This window comes from Macrobrachium nipponense, chromosome 22 (genome assembly GCF_015104395.2).
Source record: "Macrobrachium nipponense isolate FS-2020 chromosome 22, ASM1510439v2, whole genome shotgun sequence".
NCBI lineage: Eukaryota > Metazoa > Arthropoda > Malacostraca > Decapoda > Palaemonidae > Macrobrachium > Macrobrachium nipponense.
Window position 1 is genome coordinate 53,710,929 of NC_087213.1, and position 18,180 is coordinate 53,729,108.

Consider the following 18,180-nt stretch of genomic DNA (forward strand, 5'->3'; position numbering starts at 1 on the left):
GACGATTGCATCATTCATCCAGTTAAAAGCTTCACTGAGAGAGACAGACATACAGATAATGCTACGTATAATCTTATAAAAAAAAACGAGTAAGACAATATTCCAGTTAAAAGCTTCATTTAATTCAGAGAGAGAGAGAGAGAGAGAGAGAGAGAGAGAGAGAGAGAGAGATAATGCAACGTTAATCTTATGAAGAAAAAAACGAGTAGGACAATAAGCCAGTTAAAAGCTTCATCAGAGAGAGAGAGAGAGAGAGAGAGAGAGAGAGAGAGAGAGAGAGAGAGAGAGAGAGAGAGAGAGAGTGGGTGGAGGGGACTGATAAAATCAAGTTGCATCGTCACGATGATTAACCAAAGCTAAAAATATGATAAAAAAACATAAAAAAACATTTTGCTAAGTACCAGGCTGTCAACATGGCCGGGAAAGGAGGGGGTTGGGGGGAGTCATGCGGCTCATGCCCTTAAGGTTACAAGGTATATACAATCACAGTGACTAGTGACTACTGACTAGATTACCGCATAATAAGGCGTCTTGCTTCTACAGGAACCGGTCATTAACGCACCTAGGTGAGAAAAACCTGAGCTTGAGAGCTATTTTCTTTTTTTATTAACTAGAGAGGTTGAATTAACATGTTAATAAAGCGTTATAAAGGCTGCCGTGGTTTTAACACACCAGGGTGTCCATAAAGTCCCAGTACCGTTTTACACAGTAAATACTTATAATGGTACCGGGACTTTATGGACACCCTGTATGTCTACCTATTGCTACTCAATAGGATAGTCGTTATCCTAGGTTATGTCTCATCTTCGTATAATTAAGGAATGTGGGGTCGAATTAACATGTTAATAAAACGTTATTGGCCGTGTTTGGGTCGTCATTTACCGGCGTGGTTTAACGTAGGTCTATAGTGCTACCCTAAGGTAGTCTCTATACTATACTCTTTCGTCAACGTCGTAGGTATATAGCTACTAGTACCTATACAGGAATTTAAGGCTAGTTACGTTTAATCCTTTTTTGTTTAATGATGTGGTGGAATTAACATGTTAATAAAGGTCGTCATTTACCGGCGTGGTTTAACATAGGTCTAGGGCTACCCTAAGGTAGTCGCCAAACCTAGGTTAGCTCGTCTAGTACGTCATGATTTTTAAATATGATAGTCACGTTTAATTTTTTTTACTTGGCTAATTAGGTGATGAGGTTTCATTAACATGTTAATGAATTGCTATAGGCCATCTAAGGTTTATGTGTAGTAGCTAATCCCCTAGGGTAGTATTACCTACCTGTAGTTGCTGTATTTCATCTACATCATATATAGAACTATTTATGTATATGTATGTTATATTTAATTAGTTACAGTAATAGTAATTTAAAAATGAAACTGGGTAGATCTAGGGTACTTAAACGCGGCGGCCTATACTATGGCAGCTGTGGTTTTTCTATGCAGTTTTACTTACTGAACAAGAATTTTAAGTACTAATAATTATTTGACGACTGTAATTAACCCCCATGGTCCAGTACTGAACACGGCGAAATATATTGGACGGCCTAATCCTTAGTGGATGTCGTATCGGTGGTTACGTTTAATTGCAGTCCGTGTGGAGTGCTTCTGTAGAAATACTTGAAACTGTAATCTCTTACTACTAATAGGCTAAGCAACAAATCATAAATAGGTAATTAAGAATAATGGTATAAGTAGGCTAGGGTACTACATGTCCTATAGGGTAAAAATATGCCTTTGATTAGGTTAGGTTAGATCATCTGAAGCTACTACAGGTCCTATATGGTAATAATAAGGCTAAAACTTTACCATAGGGTAAACGACTGAATGGCGACATAGTAGCCGCCAATCCCGGAATGCGGCCACCTTCCTGAAAAGTACTTGAACTCGCTACCATAAGCATCAGTCGAGTTGTCGCCCATCCACACAGGACGCCGAGACCTCTACATTCCCCTTGAAGTGTTTTTTACTAAATTACGAAATAATGGCATAATTCAAGCACTTTTTTGGGAAGTGGCTGCGTTCTGATATTGGTGGCCGCTTTGTCGCTGTTCGGTCATTTACCTTAGTTGCTCGGCCAGTTTCATGCCAGTCGTCGACTGGGATAGGTTCCTAAGACATGAATAGCCCTAACCTTTCCTATAATGCTAGGTCCTGACCTAACCAGATCTCGCCTGCGTAACTTAACTTAAGGTGCCGTGCCCTGACCTGGCCAGGGGACGAAGGCGGTGACCTTTCCTGGTCAGTGACTGGCAGGAATCAGGCCGTACATCTATTGTAAAGTTTTACCTTTATAAGGGCTTTGATTAGGTTAGGTCAGGTCATCAAAGACTACTAAATTTCCTTTATGGTATTTGAAAACTTTTGATTATGTTATGTTAGGTTGTCAGAGGTTACCTGCCTGACTTGTGATTTGCTGGGACTGTATAATTTAAGGTAATGGTATTTCAAATTAACAAAATGCCAAATACATGACCCAATGGAACAAATGCAGAGTAGCAACGTGTCAAACTTAACTCCTTCTCAGAATACTGTGTCCTGACCTAACCAGACCTTACCTCCATAACCTGATTTAGGCTGCCATGTCCTTGCCTGGCCATGCCTCCCTAAGTAACATTGACCTAACCAGAACCAGCATTTACCCGCCCTCCCCCTCAAGTAAAACTGACGGGGTAGTTTGTATATCCGCAGGATGCGCCCACAGCTCATTAATGATAACTCCAAAGGACAAATTGCATAGAATAAAAGATGTTCAGAGTGCCACCAAAATCTACCTGTGACACATTTTAAACCTTCCTCACTTTCAATAACCCTTTCAGCACTGAATGACCTCTTTAAGTCCCAGTGCTTGGCCACTTGGCTTAGATTTTATATATCATTCATTTATTTCATTCGGGAACTGTTGGAGGACTGCATCATTAGATATAACTGCTGCATGTTATTTTATAAATTACCCAGCATTTGACCATCTGACTATTATTGGGAGGGAAAAAACTGAAACGAATTTTAACAAGAGTAATGTCCAGATGTGTAAAAAGCAAATGAAATTGATGTTTCATGTGCATAGTCACTGAAGAAAAAATTAAAAGGATAAAAATTTGTCAGCATTAAAATGCCCCACTAGGTTATGTTGCACAAGTCAGGTTAGCTCATAGGTACTAACTTTGTAATTTCCAGTAAGTTCTAGAGTACTGTATCCAATTGATATATGTATTTTATTGTTAAGGCGCTTTACATATTAATATATTTCTATGTCCATACATCAACTGGTTTGTTCCGTTTATTTGAATATGAATTTTCTGATTCTTTTTGATTAACTTTTGATATATTTCAGTTTTCATCATGGTCACCGTAGAAATTCCTGCTGGGTATGGGTACTGTGTGCTAGTGGGCGTAGGCTCAATGTTTATGCTTGTGTGGAAGTCCATGAAGGTAAGTCAGATACTTTATACGCATATCCACCATAAGGGGGTAGTACTATCCATATCCCTCACGCATTGTGCAGTAGACATTTCTTAAGATTAACTGCATCATCTTTTTGGTCCCCAGCAGCAACCCCTTCTATTACTTTTATGCATCTCTGTTCATATTCTTCTTCTTCCACTTTACTTTTCACCCTCTCGTAACAATTGTTTCATATGTAACTGTGTGGTTTTCCTCCTGCTACACCTTTAAATCCTTCTGTACTCTGTTTCCTCTTGCAGCACAGAATGACTTCATAGGTCCCAGCACTTGGCCTTTGGCCTAAATTTAGATTCCATTTCATTCCATGTAGTATATACATATCATAATCCTGTTTACAATGATAGTTAAATATTTATGCCTAAGAACAAACACTTATTTAATTTGTACCTTCATCTGTATTCACTTCTCAATCATGAGGCACCTTGCATTTAGTCATGGCAACCTTCTGGTGTATGACAGGAAGCTGAACTAAGTCTTCATATGGTACTGTACATGCATGGTAGTTCTATGTTAGAGTTTTGGTTCTTCATTCGTAATTTGTTTGCTGTAAGAAAGCATGACCACCTTGGTATTAACCTGGGGTATGTATCCACCTATGCGTCATCTCTGAGGAGCTAGTACTAAACATGGTGGAAGCTCGGTGGACGCTGTGTTTAATGTTAGTCCCTAGGCGATCAAAGATACAATTTATTAACATAGAGAAATAAATACAAATGGGTGTTATAATACGTTGATCCCCAATGGGGCTAGTACTACTAAACATGTGTCCCGTTGAGCTTCACCTCAGAGGTGATGTGTAGGTGGATACATGTCAGGTTAATGCCGACCTCCTTCCTCTTTACTTGATATATTTTAAGTGGTGAAATTTTGAAAAGTTTTCTTCAAGGTAAATGAGAATAAAACTCTGTAATTAGCGCAGCTCTGTCCATGTAAATGAACTTTTGTGATACAGTTTTAGTGTACAGAATAAATAAGAGACTATTTTGTCATGTAAAATGTAAATTATAGTTTTAAAAGTTGAAGTTTTATGTGTGTCAATATAATTATATATCTAACAAGTGCTTTAGCCACAAAAATTTATGTAAATGTCACCGTGAAGTACATTCATTATGTAACTAATTAAGTTTCTTTCCAGAGGTTATGCATTTATGACACGCAAATTTACAATTTTGCTTGAAACATTTAACCTTTCCTAAAAGCATTTTTTGTTGCTTTCCTTACTACTTGATAAAGTTAGATTGAATTTCATTGATGATGTCCTCATTGCTGATGTGTGTATTTTATTAACCAATTAAATTAAAAATGTTAGAAGTTTTTTGGGTTGTTTGGAATTGGTCATGTTTCTCAGATGGTGCCCTTGGGCAAGATCCATTCATGTGGTATAGGTACATAATTACAGTACAGGTTATTAGGTCATTTGATTTGGCTACAGAGTTGAGATATGTAATTTACATACAACCTTGTGGTAGCCCATCAGTACAGCATTCCACTTCACAGAACTGCGTTTTGAATACCATAATTAATTTCAAGTTACTTATATTTTGAAACATTTCCTTGATAAAAAGATATAGAAATGATTGTGTTGAGCTTGGCACTAGGTAGAAAAAATGTGTAACCCAGCTGTGTTGATATAATTAATTTTCCTCTTCAGGTCGGTGGTGCTCGCAAACAGCATAAGATTTTCTACCCAACTATGTACAGCACAACTAATGATCTTTTTAACTGCTACCAAAGAGCCCACCAAAATACGTAAGTAGTATTGCTGTATAACTGATTCACTTAAGGTAGATTCTCGGATGAGCCTTATTCTTACGAGACGTTTGTTTGGTGGCCGCTGATTGGCTGGTACCGGGAGGTAGGCAGCTCCCAGCCAATCAGTGGCCGCCAAACTAACGTCTCGTAGGCATAGGGATCATCCAAGAATCTACCTTAAGTGAACCAGTTATAGTCATTGTGCTTAGTGGAAGTAAATTGACTGCATTTCCTTGTTGATAGTGTGAGAGATATATTACTGTTTATGTGTAAATGATTACTGTTTAGTCATTTACTTCTGCACTTTGCTGAGAATATAGCTGCTGGGAAATCAAGGAGCTTCATCTAGGCCATAAATGTATTTTAAATACATAGGAACCTTTTTGGTTAATTTCTGTGTGGATAGGTAGATCTATAGTATTTAGTCCTTGGTTCAAACAGTTAATATTAAGTTAGACACAAATCTGTTCAAGAACTTGAATCAGAAGCTGAAACATTTCCAGTTGCTAAATTTTTTAAGGTACTACTGTATAATCTATGAAATAAAGAATTGTGAGTGCTTTTCTCTTTCTATATTGTTGCCTAATTTAGTTGGCTGGATAATGAATTATGGAGGCCTTGTAGACATAAAGAAATCAAGCAGAATTGATCACACTTGAAAACAGTATTATGTATATGTACTGTATTTGGATTGAAATTTGAAGATTACCTTACAGTACAGTATTTGAATTTTGTTATTTGTCATTTTGGAATGACTGACTCATTTCTCTTATTACAGTTTAGAAAATTACCCTCAGTTCCTGACATTACTCCTTCTTGGTGGTCTCTACAATCCAGAGGTGACTGCCCTAGGAGGTGCAGTTTGGTGTGCTGGACGTATTGCTTATGCACTTGGCTACTACACAGGAGGTTAGACTATCTGTATTAATGTTGACATATACATATTGATAGGAAATAACAAGTTTATGACTTATGTGTGCCTCTGAAAACCCCACTCTCATACATTTACTTTCTAGAGGACAATAATGTCTGAAATGCATGGTTTGTTAACTGTTTCCATCATTGTAAATCCTGACTGTGGAATTCTCTATCCTTCCCATTTTCCATGATGCATGTAATTTTCAACCTCTCATGAGTAAGGGTCAGTGCTTTGTTGTGGGCTAGAGCCTACTTTGTTTTCCCTTTCTCCTCTTCTTTTTCTGGTTCCTGTCATGTCTGGAGCAGACAAGAGCATTTATGTTACATGTGAGGTAACCTCTTTTGGGTCTAGTAATCAGCTGATGTACTTCATCTGGTCTTTCTACTGTTACAAGGAGTTACAAGGGTTAGGATGTCTCAAAGTCTTGTTAGTCCATCCGAGGAGACATCCGGTGCTCACTTGTAGGAGCAGATTTTACTGTTCATTCACAGTGTCCTAATGATTTTGATCTAGCTTTCTTTTAAACTCTTCCACACTATTGCTGTTTAAAACTTCTGGTGGCAGTTTATTCCATGTCACATATCTTGTTTGTAAAGAAGTTCCCACAATGGGATGAGTTGTATCTCTTCAGTTCTAGTTTCCATCCATTATTTATTGTTAAATACTTTGGGTTTTCATTTTCTTTATATTCCTTCCTTGTTGTTAGTTTTAGTGGTTGTAATTCTTATTTTGATAATCCCATACTATTTTGATTACTTTATCGGTCATTTTCTGGTGTATGTTGGCTCCTATGGCACATGGCAATTTTGTTGGTAATTGACTTATCTTTTCATTACTGGAAATGGTTCATGGAACATATGACCTGTGACGAAAGGGAACTGCAAAAGATGCTCATGTTGTGTGCTTGCATTCTGTAGAACATTGTATTGCAAGGGGCAGCAGTGTTTCAAGCAAAACTTTTTAGAACTGCATATTGTGAGCACTGACTATGGATCGTAACAGTCTGTAGTGAAACCTTTTCATAATCTCCAGTTTCCGTTTCCGTTTCATGGAGTAGCACAGGCCTTCACATCAGTCTTAAGTCTTTGCTGTCTCTACCAACAGGACATTTCTGCAGTCTTAGTCTAGTTCTTTATTTAGCTGAATAATACAATCACTTGCACAGGAAAAGATTAGGAATGGGCAAATTCACCATCATGTTGTAACCACTCTGTCCTAAGCTTACATCCCTGCAGAAGTTCAGTAAATGGTGTAGTAGAGAACAGTATATTTAGGTAGTTTGTATTCAAGACTGGTAATAAACTGTAGTTTTGTACATTCAACTTACCTGTCAGATATACACTTAGCTATAGACTCCGTCGTCCCCGACAGAAATTCAAATTTCATGGCACACGCTACAGGTAGGTCAGGTGATCTACCCTCCCGTCGCTGGGTGGCGGGACTAGGAACCATTCCCGTTTTCTAATCAGATTTTCTCTGTCGCCGGTTCCGACAACATTGTTGTTGGTTCCTCCTGACCTGATTTTTGCTTTCGTTCGCCTTCGATCATCTGGACTGTCTTTTTGGTGAAGTATTGGATCGTTGGATTGGCATAGGCTTTTGTGGACTGTTTTTGATTACGCTTTGGATTTTTCTTATAATGTCGGACTCTTCTTATGTAATTAGAGTGTGTATGAATGAGGGGTGTAATGTGAGGCTACCGAAGGGTTCAGTAGACCCTCACACGGTATGTAAGAGGTGTAGGGAGAATGAGTGTTCATTTACTAATCCTTGTAAGGAGTGTGAAAGTCTTGAGTGAGGAAGGATGGAGTGCTCTAACTTCCTACTTGAGGAAATTAGAGAAAGATAAGATTAGAAAGGCCTCCTCTAGAAGCACTATTAGGTCTCGTTCTAACGAGCCAGTTCAGAATACGGTAGGATCCTATCCATAATGTAGTCGTAGCATCCTCTCCTACGGTTTCAGCTTCTTCACCCTTCACCAAACCCATGGATTTGTCTGTGGAGTTGGCTAACATGAAAGCCGCCTTAAAAAGGATGGAGTTCCAAATGCGAGCATTTGAAGGTAACAGTGCAGTGCTCAGTGATTGCAGTGTTCCCAGTGCAGTGGAGGGGGCGTCTGATCGGCTCTGCAACGCTCCCAGGCCTAGACCTCTTCCAAACTCCCAGGCCCAGAGGAGGAGGAATGTTGAAAGCCGTATGGAGGTTGTGGAGAATCCCCACCAGTCAGGCGTCCCTTCGGCAGGATCTGTTGAATCGTCCCAGACTGCCAGGGATCGCCGTTGTAAAGACATCCTGAAAGAGTGCTTTTCTTCGTCTGATTCCGCTTCTCCCAGGCGCAGTTGGAGTTCGGCTGAGGAGTCGCGCTCCTTGAAGAGGACTTGGAAAGCTCCCAGCAGCTTGTTGGATTCCAGCCCAGAGCATTTCCCAGAGGAGTCTCCTGTGGACAGGAAAAGAGCCAGGAGAGCCCCTTTCAGCCCAGCGCCTTGTTTGGATTCTCCTTCGACTTCTAGACCTCTTTCTCCTCCCTTTGAAGCGGATCAAGAGGGTACTATCACGAAGATCCTTCTTAATCTGCAGGAGCAGATTTCGTCTCTTGTGGGCGCACCCTGGTTAAGGATACTCCTCGCAGAAAGGACGTATCGCTGCTGATCAAGAGATCCATACGTCCTCAGACCAAGAGAAGCGCCTCTCGGGAAGCGAGTTTATCTCCGAGAAGCGCCAGGCGCTCTCACCTGGATTTTCACGATCCTCCTGTTTCTCGCTCTTCTCCTTGCAGGCGCGAGGCGTTTGCAAGTCGCGAAGCGCCAGCCAAGCGCTCAGCTCCTTCCAGCCGCGAGGCGCCACCCAGCGTCGAGGCGCCAAACAAGCGCGAGGCTCCAGCCAGGCGCGAGCTGCATTCTAGCCGCGAAGCTCCAACCAGGCGCGAGGTGCCAGCCAGGCGCGAGGCGCCATCCAGGCGCGAGGCGCCATCCAGGCGCGAGGCGCCATCCAGCCGCGATGTCCCAGCCGGACGCGAGGCGCCAGCAGCATTGCGCCTCCCAACCGTGTGGCGCCACCCAGCCTTGAAGAGCCTACCAGGCACGCGGTGCCAGACAGACACTCTTCGCCTTCTAGGCGCTCGACTTTGGATCAGCGATCGCCTTCTGTCGACCGCTTCTCTTTGGACAGAAGCGCCTCTCCTCGCGAACGCAAGCTCTCGTCAACAGATAGGTCCGCCTCACCTGATAGGCGATCTCCTTCCTGTGACCGCGCTTCTCATGGCAGGTCTGCATTGGAAGACCTGGATGAGGTTTCGGAGGAGGAATCTCCTAGAGTAGCTACGATGTCGCATTACAAGACTTTGGCGGCTTTGCTAGTTCAGGAGTTCGGCGACTCCCTCAGTCCAGCCGCTCCTCCCTCGCCTCGATCTCTGTTCTTTAGTACTAGAACAGCTAAGAGCTCCTCATTCTTGAAGATGCACCCGACTATCTCGATGAGAAAAGCCTTCCAGTCGGTTGGATCTTGGTTTAGTTCCAAGAAGGAAGCAGAGAAGAAAGTTTTCTCTTGTCCTCCCTCCAAGTTCTCAGGAAGGAGGGGGATTTGGTATGAGACTGGGGAGTCGATGGGACTGGGACTTCCTTCTTCTGCAGAAGCAGACTTTTCTACCTTGGTAGATTCTTCTAGGAGACATGCTCTACCCACGGCCAAGACTACATGGGGTATGTGTATAGCTCTTTTCTAACCAAATCCGTTTCCCCGGTCCAGAGGTCCTCTTTACTTTACGCTCCTCTTTCTAACCAACTGTTCCCTGCTCAGTTAGTGAAAGACATTTCTCACTCCTTGACTGAGAAAGCAACCCAAGACCTGCTGGTTCAATCCGCAAGGAAGGCGAGACCAGCTGCCCCTTCCGCAAGGAAGTAGAGTCGCCCTCCTCAACTGCCCTTTCGAAGAGGTCCTTCTTCTCTATCCTCCGCCAGAAGGAAAGGACCTGAAAAGAGAGGGAGGTCCTCTTTCAGGCCCTTCAAGAAAAACAAGTAACAATCAAGTCCTCCAGACGCCAGTGGGTGCCAGACTTCTAAAATTCTCAGAAGCCTGGGTTCAGGAGGGGAGGTAGGTGGGACAAACTTGTGGTCCCTCTCGATTCTAGAAAAGGAATACCTCATCCCTTTCAAAGAAAGACCGCCCTTGACCTCGACTCCGAGGGAACTTTCGGCAAAGTTCAATGACCCTGTTCTGCGAAGAACGCTCCTTCTCTTAGTGGATCAGATGTTGGAGAAGGAGGCCATAGAAGTAGTACAGGATCCACACTCCCAAGGCTTCTACAATCACCTTTTCCTTGTGCCAAAAGCCTCGGGGGGGGGGGGGGGGGGGGGGGGGGGGGGGGTGGTTGGAGACCTGTCCTGGAGGTAAGCGCATTGAACCGATTTGTGGAGAAAAGGAAGTTCTCCATGCAGACGACTTCCTCGGTTCTTGCGGCTCTGCATCCAGGGGATTGGATGGTCTCCCAGGACCTTCAGGATGCGTACTTCCACGTACCTCTTCATCCATCCTCAAGGAAGTATCTCCGATTTATGATCCAAGGGAAGATATTCCAGTTCAGGGCTTTGTGCTTCGGCCTGTCGACGGCCACGCAAGTTTTTACGGGCCTCATGAAAAATGTAGCCAGATGGTTACATTTGAAGGGGGTGAGGATCTCTCTCTATCTGGACGACTGGCTTATACGAGCCAAGTCGGAACGGCAATGTCTGGAGGATCTGAATACGACTTTGACTTTGACCCGGTCTCTTGGATTGCTGGTAAACCTCGAGAAGTCCCAGATGATCCCCAGCCAGAACCTTGTCTATCTGGGGATTCGGATGGATTCTCGGGGTTTTCGGGTTTTTCCATCCCAGGAAAGGCTCGATCGGGGGCAGAAAAAAGTGACAGTCTTCTTAGAGAAAGAGCGAAACTCCGCGAGGGAATGGCTGAGTCTGCTGGGGACCCTTTCCTCGCTGGAGCAGTTCTTTTCTCTAGGAAGGCTCAACTTGAGACCCCTACAGTTCTACCTCAAAAGGATGTGGAATCAAAAGTCGGAAGGCCTGGCAGATTCCTTCCCTATCCTTCAGGAGGTAAAGTAGCACCGCAGTTGGTGGCTAACTCCTCTTAAGATGAACAAAGGCTTGTCCCTGCTGAAACCGAACCCGCACCTAGTGTTGTTCTCAGACGCGTCGAAGGAGGTGTCAGGCACCTGGAAGGGGGAACAGGTGTCCTGGCACATCAACGTGAAAGAGCTGTCTGTGATATCTCTAGCCCTCAAGTCTTTCGAGTCAGAAGTCAGAGGCATGGTGGTCCAAGTCAATTCGGACAACACCACGGCTCTGGCTTACATTCGGAAACAAGGAGGAACACACTCCTCCCTTTACGAGATTGGAAGAAACCTTCTTATCTGGGCGGAGGAGAGAGGGATCATGCTCTTTACCAGATTCGTACAGGGAGAAAGGAATGTGAGGGTGGACCTGTTGAGCAGGAGAAACCAAGTCCTACCAACAGAGTGGAACCTCAATCACGACGTGTGCCTAAAACTTGGGCCCTGTGGGGCAGGCCACATGTAGACCTGTTCGCCACTTATCAGAACAGGAGACTGGACAACTTCTGCTCCTCGATAGCGGACCCGAGAGCAATAGCAATCGACGCTCTCCTACTGGACTGGTCAGGCATCGATACGTACGCCTTTCCCCCATTCAAACTGGTGGGGGAAGTGATGAGAAAGTTCGTATCCTCAGCAGGAACGAGTCTAACCCTAATCGCTCTCTTCTAGCCCGCTCAAGAATGGTTCACAGAGGTACTGGAATGGACGGTGGACTTCCCCAGATCTCTTCCACTAAGGAGAGATCTGCTCAGACAACCCAATTCGAGAGGTTTCACAAAAACCTCCCCGCTCTCTGCCTGACTGCCTTTCGACTATCGAAAGACTCGTCAGAGCGAGAGGCTTTTCTCGAAAAGATGCTAGTGCAATCGCCAGAGCCCGCAGGTCTTCAACCTAACGGGTGTACCAATCGAAGTGGGAAGTCTTTTGACGTTGGTGCAGGTCGAAGAAGCTGTCCTCTTCCAGTACCTCTGTGACCAGTATATTGCTGACTTCCTTCTCTTTTTGAGAGAAGAATGTCATCTGGCAGTGTCTACGATTAAAGGATATCGGAGCATGCTCTCCGCTGTCTTCAGAAACAGGGGGCTGAAGATAGCGGAAGATAAAGATCTGCATGATCTCATCAGATCCTTCGAGACCTCCAAGAGAAAGTCCTCACTACCACCTAGCTGGAATTTAGACGTGGTCCTTAAATTCCTGACGTCTAGTAAGTTCGAGCCTCCCCATCAGGCTTCGTTCAGGGACCTGACGAGGAAGTGTATTTTTCTCATGGCTCTCTCCACTGCAAAGAGGACGAGTGAATTGCAAGCCCTGGACTCGAGAGTTGGGTTTAAAGGGGACTCTGCTATCTGTTCATTTAAGCCCTTATTCCTGGCAAAAAATGAAAATCCTTCGAAACCATGGCCTAGAAGCTTCGAGGTTAAGGGACTCTCCCACTTCGTGGGGGAAGAGATAGAAAGGTCTCTTTGCCCTGTCAGGACCCTTAAGTTTTACCTGCAGAGAAAGAAGCAACTTAAGGGTAATCTAGAGAGTCTCTGGTGTGCGGTTAGAGACCCAAAAAGGCCCATATCTAAGAACGTGCTGGCATTCTTTTTGAGAAGTGTCATCACAGAGGCACATGCGACGTGGGATGACGATTCTTTACGGCAGCTTAGAGTAAAAGCGCATGAGGTAAGAGCCATTGCGACATTATCTTTCCATAGAAACATGTCTATGAAGGATATTCTGGCTGCCACGTACTGGAGATGCAACTCTGTACTTGCATCCCACTACTTGAAGGACGTAAGGGTGACTTACAAAAAATGCTTCTCACTAGGGCCATACGTATCTGCGGATTCGGTGCTGGGACAGGGAGCTAATTCTAATCCTTAATAGTTTAGTTAGTTTTTATTTGTGGTGATGTGTTTTTATGGTTGTTTGAAAGAATGTTTGGGGTAACTTCTTTCAATCGTAGTTCTAACCCGGGTTAGAGGGTCAGGTGGTCGGGATTGGTTTTGTGCTTCTTGATATTGCCAGAGGCAAGAGGTTTTGTCATATAAGTGGAATAGCACCCATTGACAAAGATCCTCAAGGTTCTGTCGCGTAACTGGATAAGACCCCATTGACAGATCCGCAAGAACTCTCAGCTATAGGTCACTACTTCGCTGAGGCTCTTGAGGCAAAGCAGGCTCTTAGACAGTAGCCATAAAGTCTTCTGCCAAATCAGGTAAGAACCAAGGTTTTTAACCTACAACATGTGTTGTTTCCTGTTTATTTAAGTAGTTTAGCTGTCTCTTACCCTCCACCAAGGGTGCCAATCAGCTAAGTATATATCTGTAATGGGGAGATTCCCGCATTACCTATTAGGTAAGCGTGTAGCTCGAACCGAACGTCAGGCAAACCAATACACACAGTTTCTCTCTCTCTCTCTCTCTCTAGCACCGACACCTCTCTCTCTCCACCTCTTTCTCTCCACTCTAACAGGTAATGAAAATGAGAGTGTCGCATCGTAACATTAACATTTATTAACAATGAATAAATAATTAATCAATCAAGTAATCAAGTCTTACAGACTAACTCAAAAAACCCAGAACAGTAAAATGTCTAATAGTAATGGTAGTCACCATTAAAGTCTACACCCCTCTGGGAACTATCTGTCCCTCCATTGCCAGTTCTGCCAGAACCGTCCAAGCAGTCGGAACACTATAAACACTATATAACAAAGACTCCCGGTGAGCGCCACGGCATCTTGCCTTTCTCTCGAAGACGCCTCTATCAAAATCCCCCATAGACTTGGGTATTCAACATTATTAACAGAAAGAGGCGCACACGCACTTATGAACGCACACTTCGTTAGCGCCTCACAATTCTAGTTGCATCCAGTTTCACAAAGGCCCTTTTAAGAAGAGTTCATGAACTTAGTACATTGACTTGTCTAACTAGGCAGTTTTATCTCATGCCATCCATAGAAACTCATTCATCAGCTTTCTCGGGTCGTCGCCTCTACTCTGTTCTTCACATTCCATAGGTCACAGAGAACACACAGACAATATATTATTAATCAAAAACCCTAGGCCTTTCATATCTGACAGGTAAGTTGAATGTACAAAAATGATAGTTATGTTACAATAAAGTTTTGTACATACTTACCTGGCAGATATATATGATTAATGGCCCGCCCAGCCTCCCCTCAGGAGACAAGTGGAAGAGAAAATCTTATTAGAAAACGGGAATGGTTCCTAGTCCCGCCACCCAGCGGCGGGAGGGTAGATCACCTGACCTACCTGTAGCGTGTGCCGCGAAATTTGAATTTCTGTCAGGGACGACGGAGTCTATAGCTAAGTATATTTCTGCCAGGTAAGTATGGACAAAACTTTATTGTAACATAACTATCATTTTTCTGGAAACTTTAATTTCATGAAAGAGTTGTACCATTTTTGTTTGATTATGCATGTCTGTCTATTCACAAAATGTTTTAAAACCTGAAGATGGATTTATTTGAAATTTTGTTGAAGGTTAGGCCATGTCTCAAGGGTTTGCCAACATTCTGAGGTTGACCTTTTTGTGGATTCAGTTCTAGGTACTTTATTATATGAATTTATTCATTAGTTTCTCAAGTGGCAGAAATGTACACTTGTCTGAGTGTTTTCCAGATACTACACAGTTAGCAGTGCTAGCATTAGTAGCCAGAGTTGATGAAACTTTTTAGTTGCATAACATATCAACACTTCAAGAAAGTAGACTTGTTTGTGATTACTTCCAAGAAGGATTTTATGTCATTGTTTGTGTATTTGTTAGCAGGATTACACAGAAAGTTCTGTGTGTTTTGAATAAAATTTTAACAGCAGTCGTTTGGATGGGAACGATGAATTAGACTTTGGGAGAGATAAGATTATAACTTTTGAGGAAAAGTGACCTTATATTTAGCCTAGCTGAGAGGTTTGAAGGCTCTGGATGTTCTTGTTACACACTATTATGCTAGGTGTTACCCAGAAAGCTTAAGTTATCACTGTATGCAATAGGAAAATAATATTAATTAGCTACTTTTTTTTCCCTTCCTTTCCAGATCCCAAGAAACGGATGCGAGGCTCATTTGGTTACATTGGTCTCTTTACCATGCTGTACACCACTGTCCGGTTTGCCACTGGCCTGCTTGGCTGGTACTAATTGCTTGCCCTCTGTAAGTATCAGAATAATGCTTAAGAGCAGAGTGAAAGAGTGAATAGTGATTTTTCTCCACTGTTTATGTTTATTGATGCCAGTGTAAGATTCTTTCCCACACTGAAGGAAACATAGTGAAATAGTTCTTAGATAAGACAAAATGAGCACAGAAGTATTTATTCAGGAACAGGGAAGTGTGATGATTCATAATTAGCTTCTCAATTTTAGTTGAATATTTGCATCTTTACATCCTTTCTCCACAGCATCATGATGATTCACAGTGAACCAGTCCATTTTTGTGCACAAATTGAATATGGTCATATGTTTCTGAGCCCTTTGATAATGTCATCCCCCTCATCACTCTTGGTGCACCCATTTTCTTTCATGTACTCTTAAAATGTTAGTGTGGAGCCTTATACCAAAAATCCGGGGCTAGATAATAAGAGGTGATTTTATGTAATTGTATTTCATTGCTCAGTAAAAGTAAAGGGATGTAGGAGGTACAGTATAGTGCTGCATGTTACTTTTACTTTGTATAGTACAAAATTATACCCGAGTTGCATAAAGGCGTTATTTTGTAGAATTACTGTAAACAGATCATGTATCACATATTTTATAGTTATGTACTACTGTCTTAAAGGTGATGTTTTTATGTTGTATGATTGTATCTTGAAATATTACAGTATTAGTTTGAATGTAACCGTTGGAATAACTCTCAGAATAAACTTCGTTTAATTTGAACAATATATTTGTAACCCAAATAGATGGTGACTAATATTTTGGAATTCTTCTTCCCAGCTTTTTCCCATTTTTATATGGGGTCGCCGTTTCGGATGAGCCGTTTCCATCTATTTCTATCTTGCGCTTCTGCCTCATCAATTCCCTTCTCATGTAAATCTCCTCTCACACAGTCCTTCCATCTCTTTCTTGGTCTCCCTCTCTTTCTTCTTCCTTGCACCTCCACTCCCATAGTATGTCTCCCAGCGTGGTCCTCATCTCTCCTCAACAGGTGTCCATACCATCTCAGCCTCCCCTCCTGCACTTTCTTTGATACTTCCACCACCTTAGTTGACCCCCTTATGTAGTCATTTCTGATCCTATCCACTCTTGTTACCCCAGACATCCACCTAAGCATTCTCATTTCTGCCACATCCATCTTCTTCTGCTCTGCTAATATTTTGGAATTAGGATGCAAAAATGTAATTTTAGTTTTGGTATGTTTTAAATCTATGATTTGTTCATTGAATGGATAGATATTCCAGGGAAATGCATGACTGTCATGTATGTACTGATAAAACACTAATTCTTTCACCAGTAGAATATTCAACCTGTAGGTTCAAGTCTATTTTATAAGTAAAAGTAAAATAGACGAGCGTTGCAACTGACCTCCGGAATAATTTGATATGTACCTGCACCCAGCTTTACACTCTAGATTTGAAGAATGAAAGAATGATTTGGAACACAATTTTTATTTAGTCATCCTTTTCCTGAAATGGGCTGTGACTTTTCTTTTTTAGATTTCATCTTCTAGATGGGAAACAAACATTGAAATAGCCTGTAAAACGTTTCTGGGGATTATTTTACTGAAATTTTGGGCTTATGATAATTGGACTATTTTCCAGAAATGTGTTTGCTGTAATTAGCATAAACCACTCACTCCACTTACCTTTGAGTGCTTACAGGATAGCCACCTTTTTCCTGAAGACACTCTTATCATACATTCTTTTAACATTTGTTAGAATCACAGGTTTTTTGCCTACCTTGCACAGACAGTTGCACTTGCCATGGAATCTGTGTTCTCTCTCACTCATGTAGAGACTTTGTGTACTTTCCAATGGTTCTTTCCTATAGGAGGCAACCAACTACATCATGGCTTTTTATAGACAGCCCTTGAGGTTCATAGCAGCAACCTTCAGCCCCCATCTGCATTGATTTCTGCCTTTTACATCACATTTATTTCCTTGGTCACTTTACACCCAGTTCTAGAACAAAGTATGTATTTGGCGAGTCATAGGGTGTTTTAAAAAATGCGACCTTGTGTTCATGTCAATAAGTGTAGTACACGTACTCATGTTGCTGTGCCATTTGAAGTGTCATGGTAAGAGAGCAAAACTGAATGATCTTTTGCTATCTAGAATCCCATGTAGCTTTAAGTGGTGAATCCCCATAGGCAGTTAGTGCTGTCAGTGCACCTCATGCATGCACTGTAGGCATTACTCAAGGTTCTTTGCAGCATCTCTTCAGACCCTAGCTGCAACCCCTTTCAGTCGTTTTACTGTACCTCTGTTCATGTTCTCTTACTTCCATCTTGCTTTCCACCCCTCTTCTAATAATTGATTCATACTGCAACTGCAAGGTTTACCTCTTGTTACACCTTTCAGACCTTTTTAGTGTCAGTTTCCATTTCAATGCTAAATGGCATCACAGGTCCCAGCACTTGGCCTTTGGCCTAAATTCTATATTCCGTTCTGTTGTATGGTGAATCATGTTTATGACTGGTTAGTTATAAATGATCTTGAATGAATTTTGTTTTAATGTTAAGTAGTGATTGAAAGTTTAAATGTATAAACTTAGCATTGTTATGGGATTATAATAACATATTCTTTTACTTCTTAGTCTTAGTAGAGTGAAATAAAGATTGAAACTTACTAAGCCTTTGTATTAACCTTCACATTGTAGCATTAAGTATTATTTGACCGCAGGTAGTTTTCATGTCTGTGGATGTTATTTAGTTTGGGAAGGAGTTTCGTTTCAGTTGAATGTAGTTAGTAGAAAAATATGTCATGGTATATTTTCTGTTTG

The 18,180-nt window shown here is 42.2% G+C and overlaps 1 protein-coding gene across 1 annotated transcript; it reads left to right on the forward strand.

Moving 5' to 3' along the window:
• Positions 1 to 411: 411 nt before the first annotated feature.
• Positions 412 to 18,026, forward strand: LOC135198649 (glutathione S-transferase 3, mitochondrial-like). Its single transcript, XM_064226438.1, has 5 exons — positions 412 to 566; positions 3,333 to 3,430; positions 5,115 to 5,212; positions 5,994 to 6,124; positions 15,284 to 18,026. The coding sequence occupies exons 2-5, from the start codon at positions 3,341 to 3,343 to the stop codon at positions 15,382 to 15,384; spliced, it is 420 nt and encodes a 139-aa protein (XP_064082508.1). The 5' UTR covers positions 412 to 566; positions 3,333 to 3,340; the 3' UTR covers positions 15,385 to 18,026.
• The last annotated feature ends 154 nt before the right edge of the window (positions 18,027 to 18,180 follow it).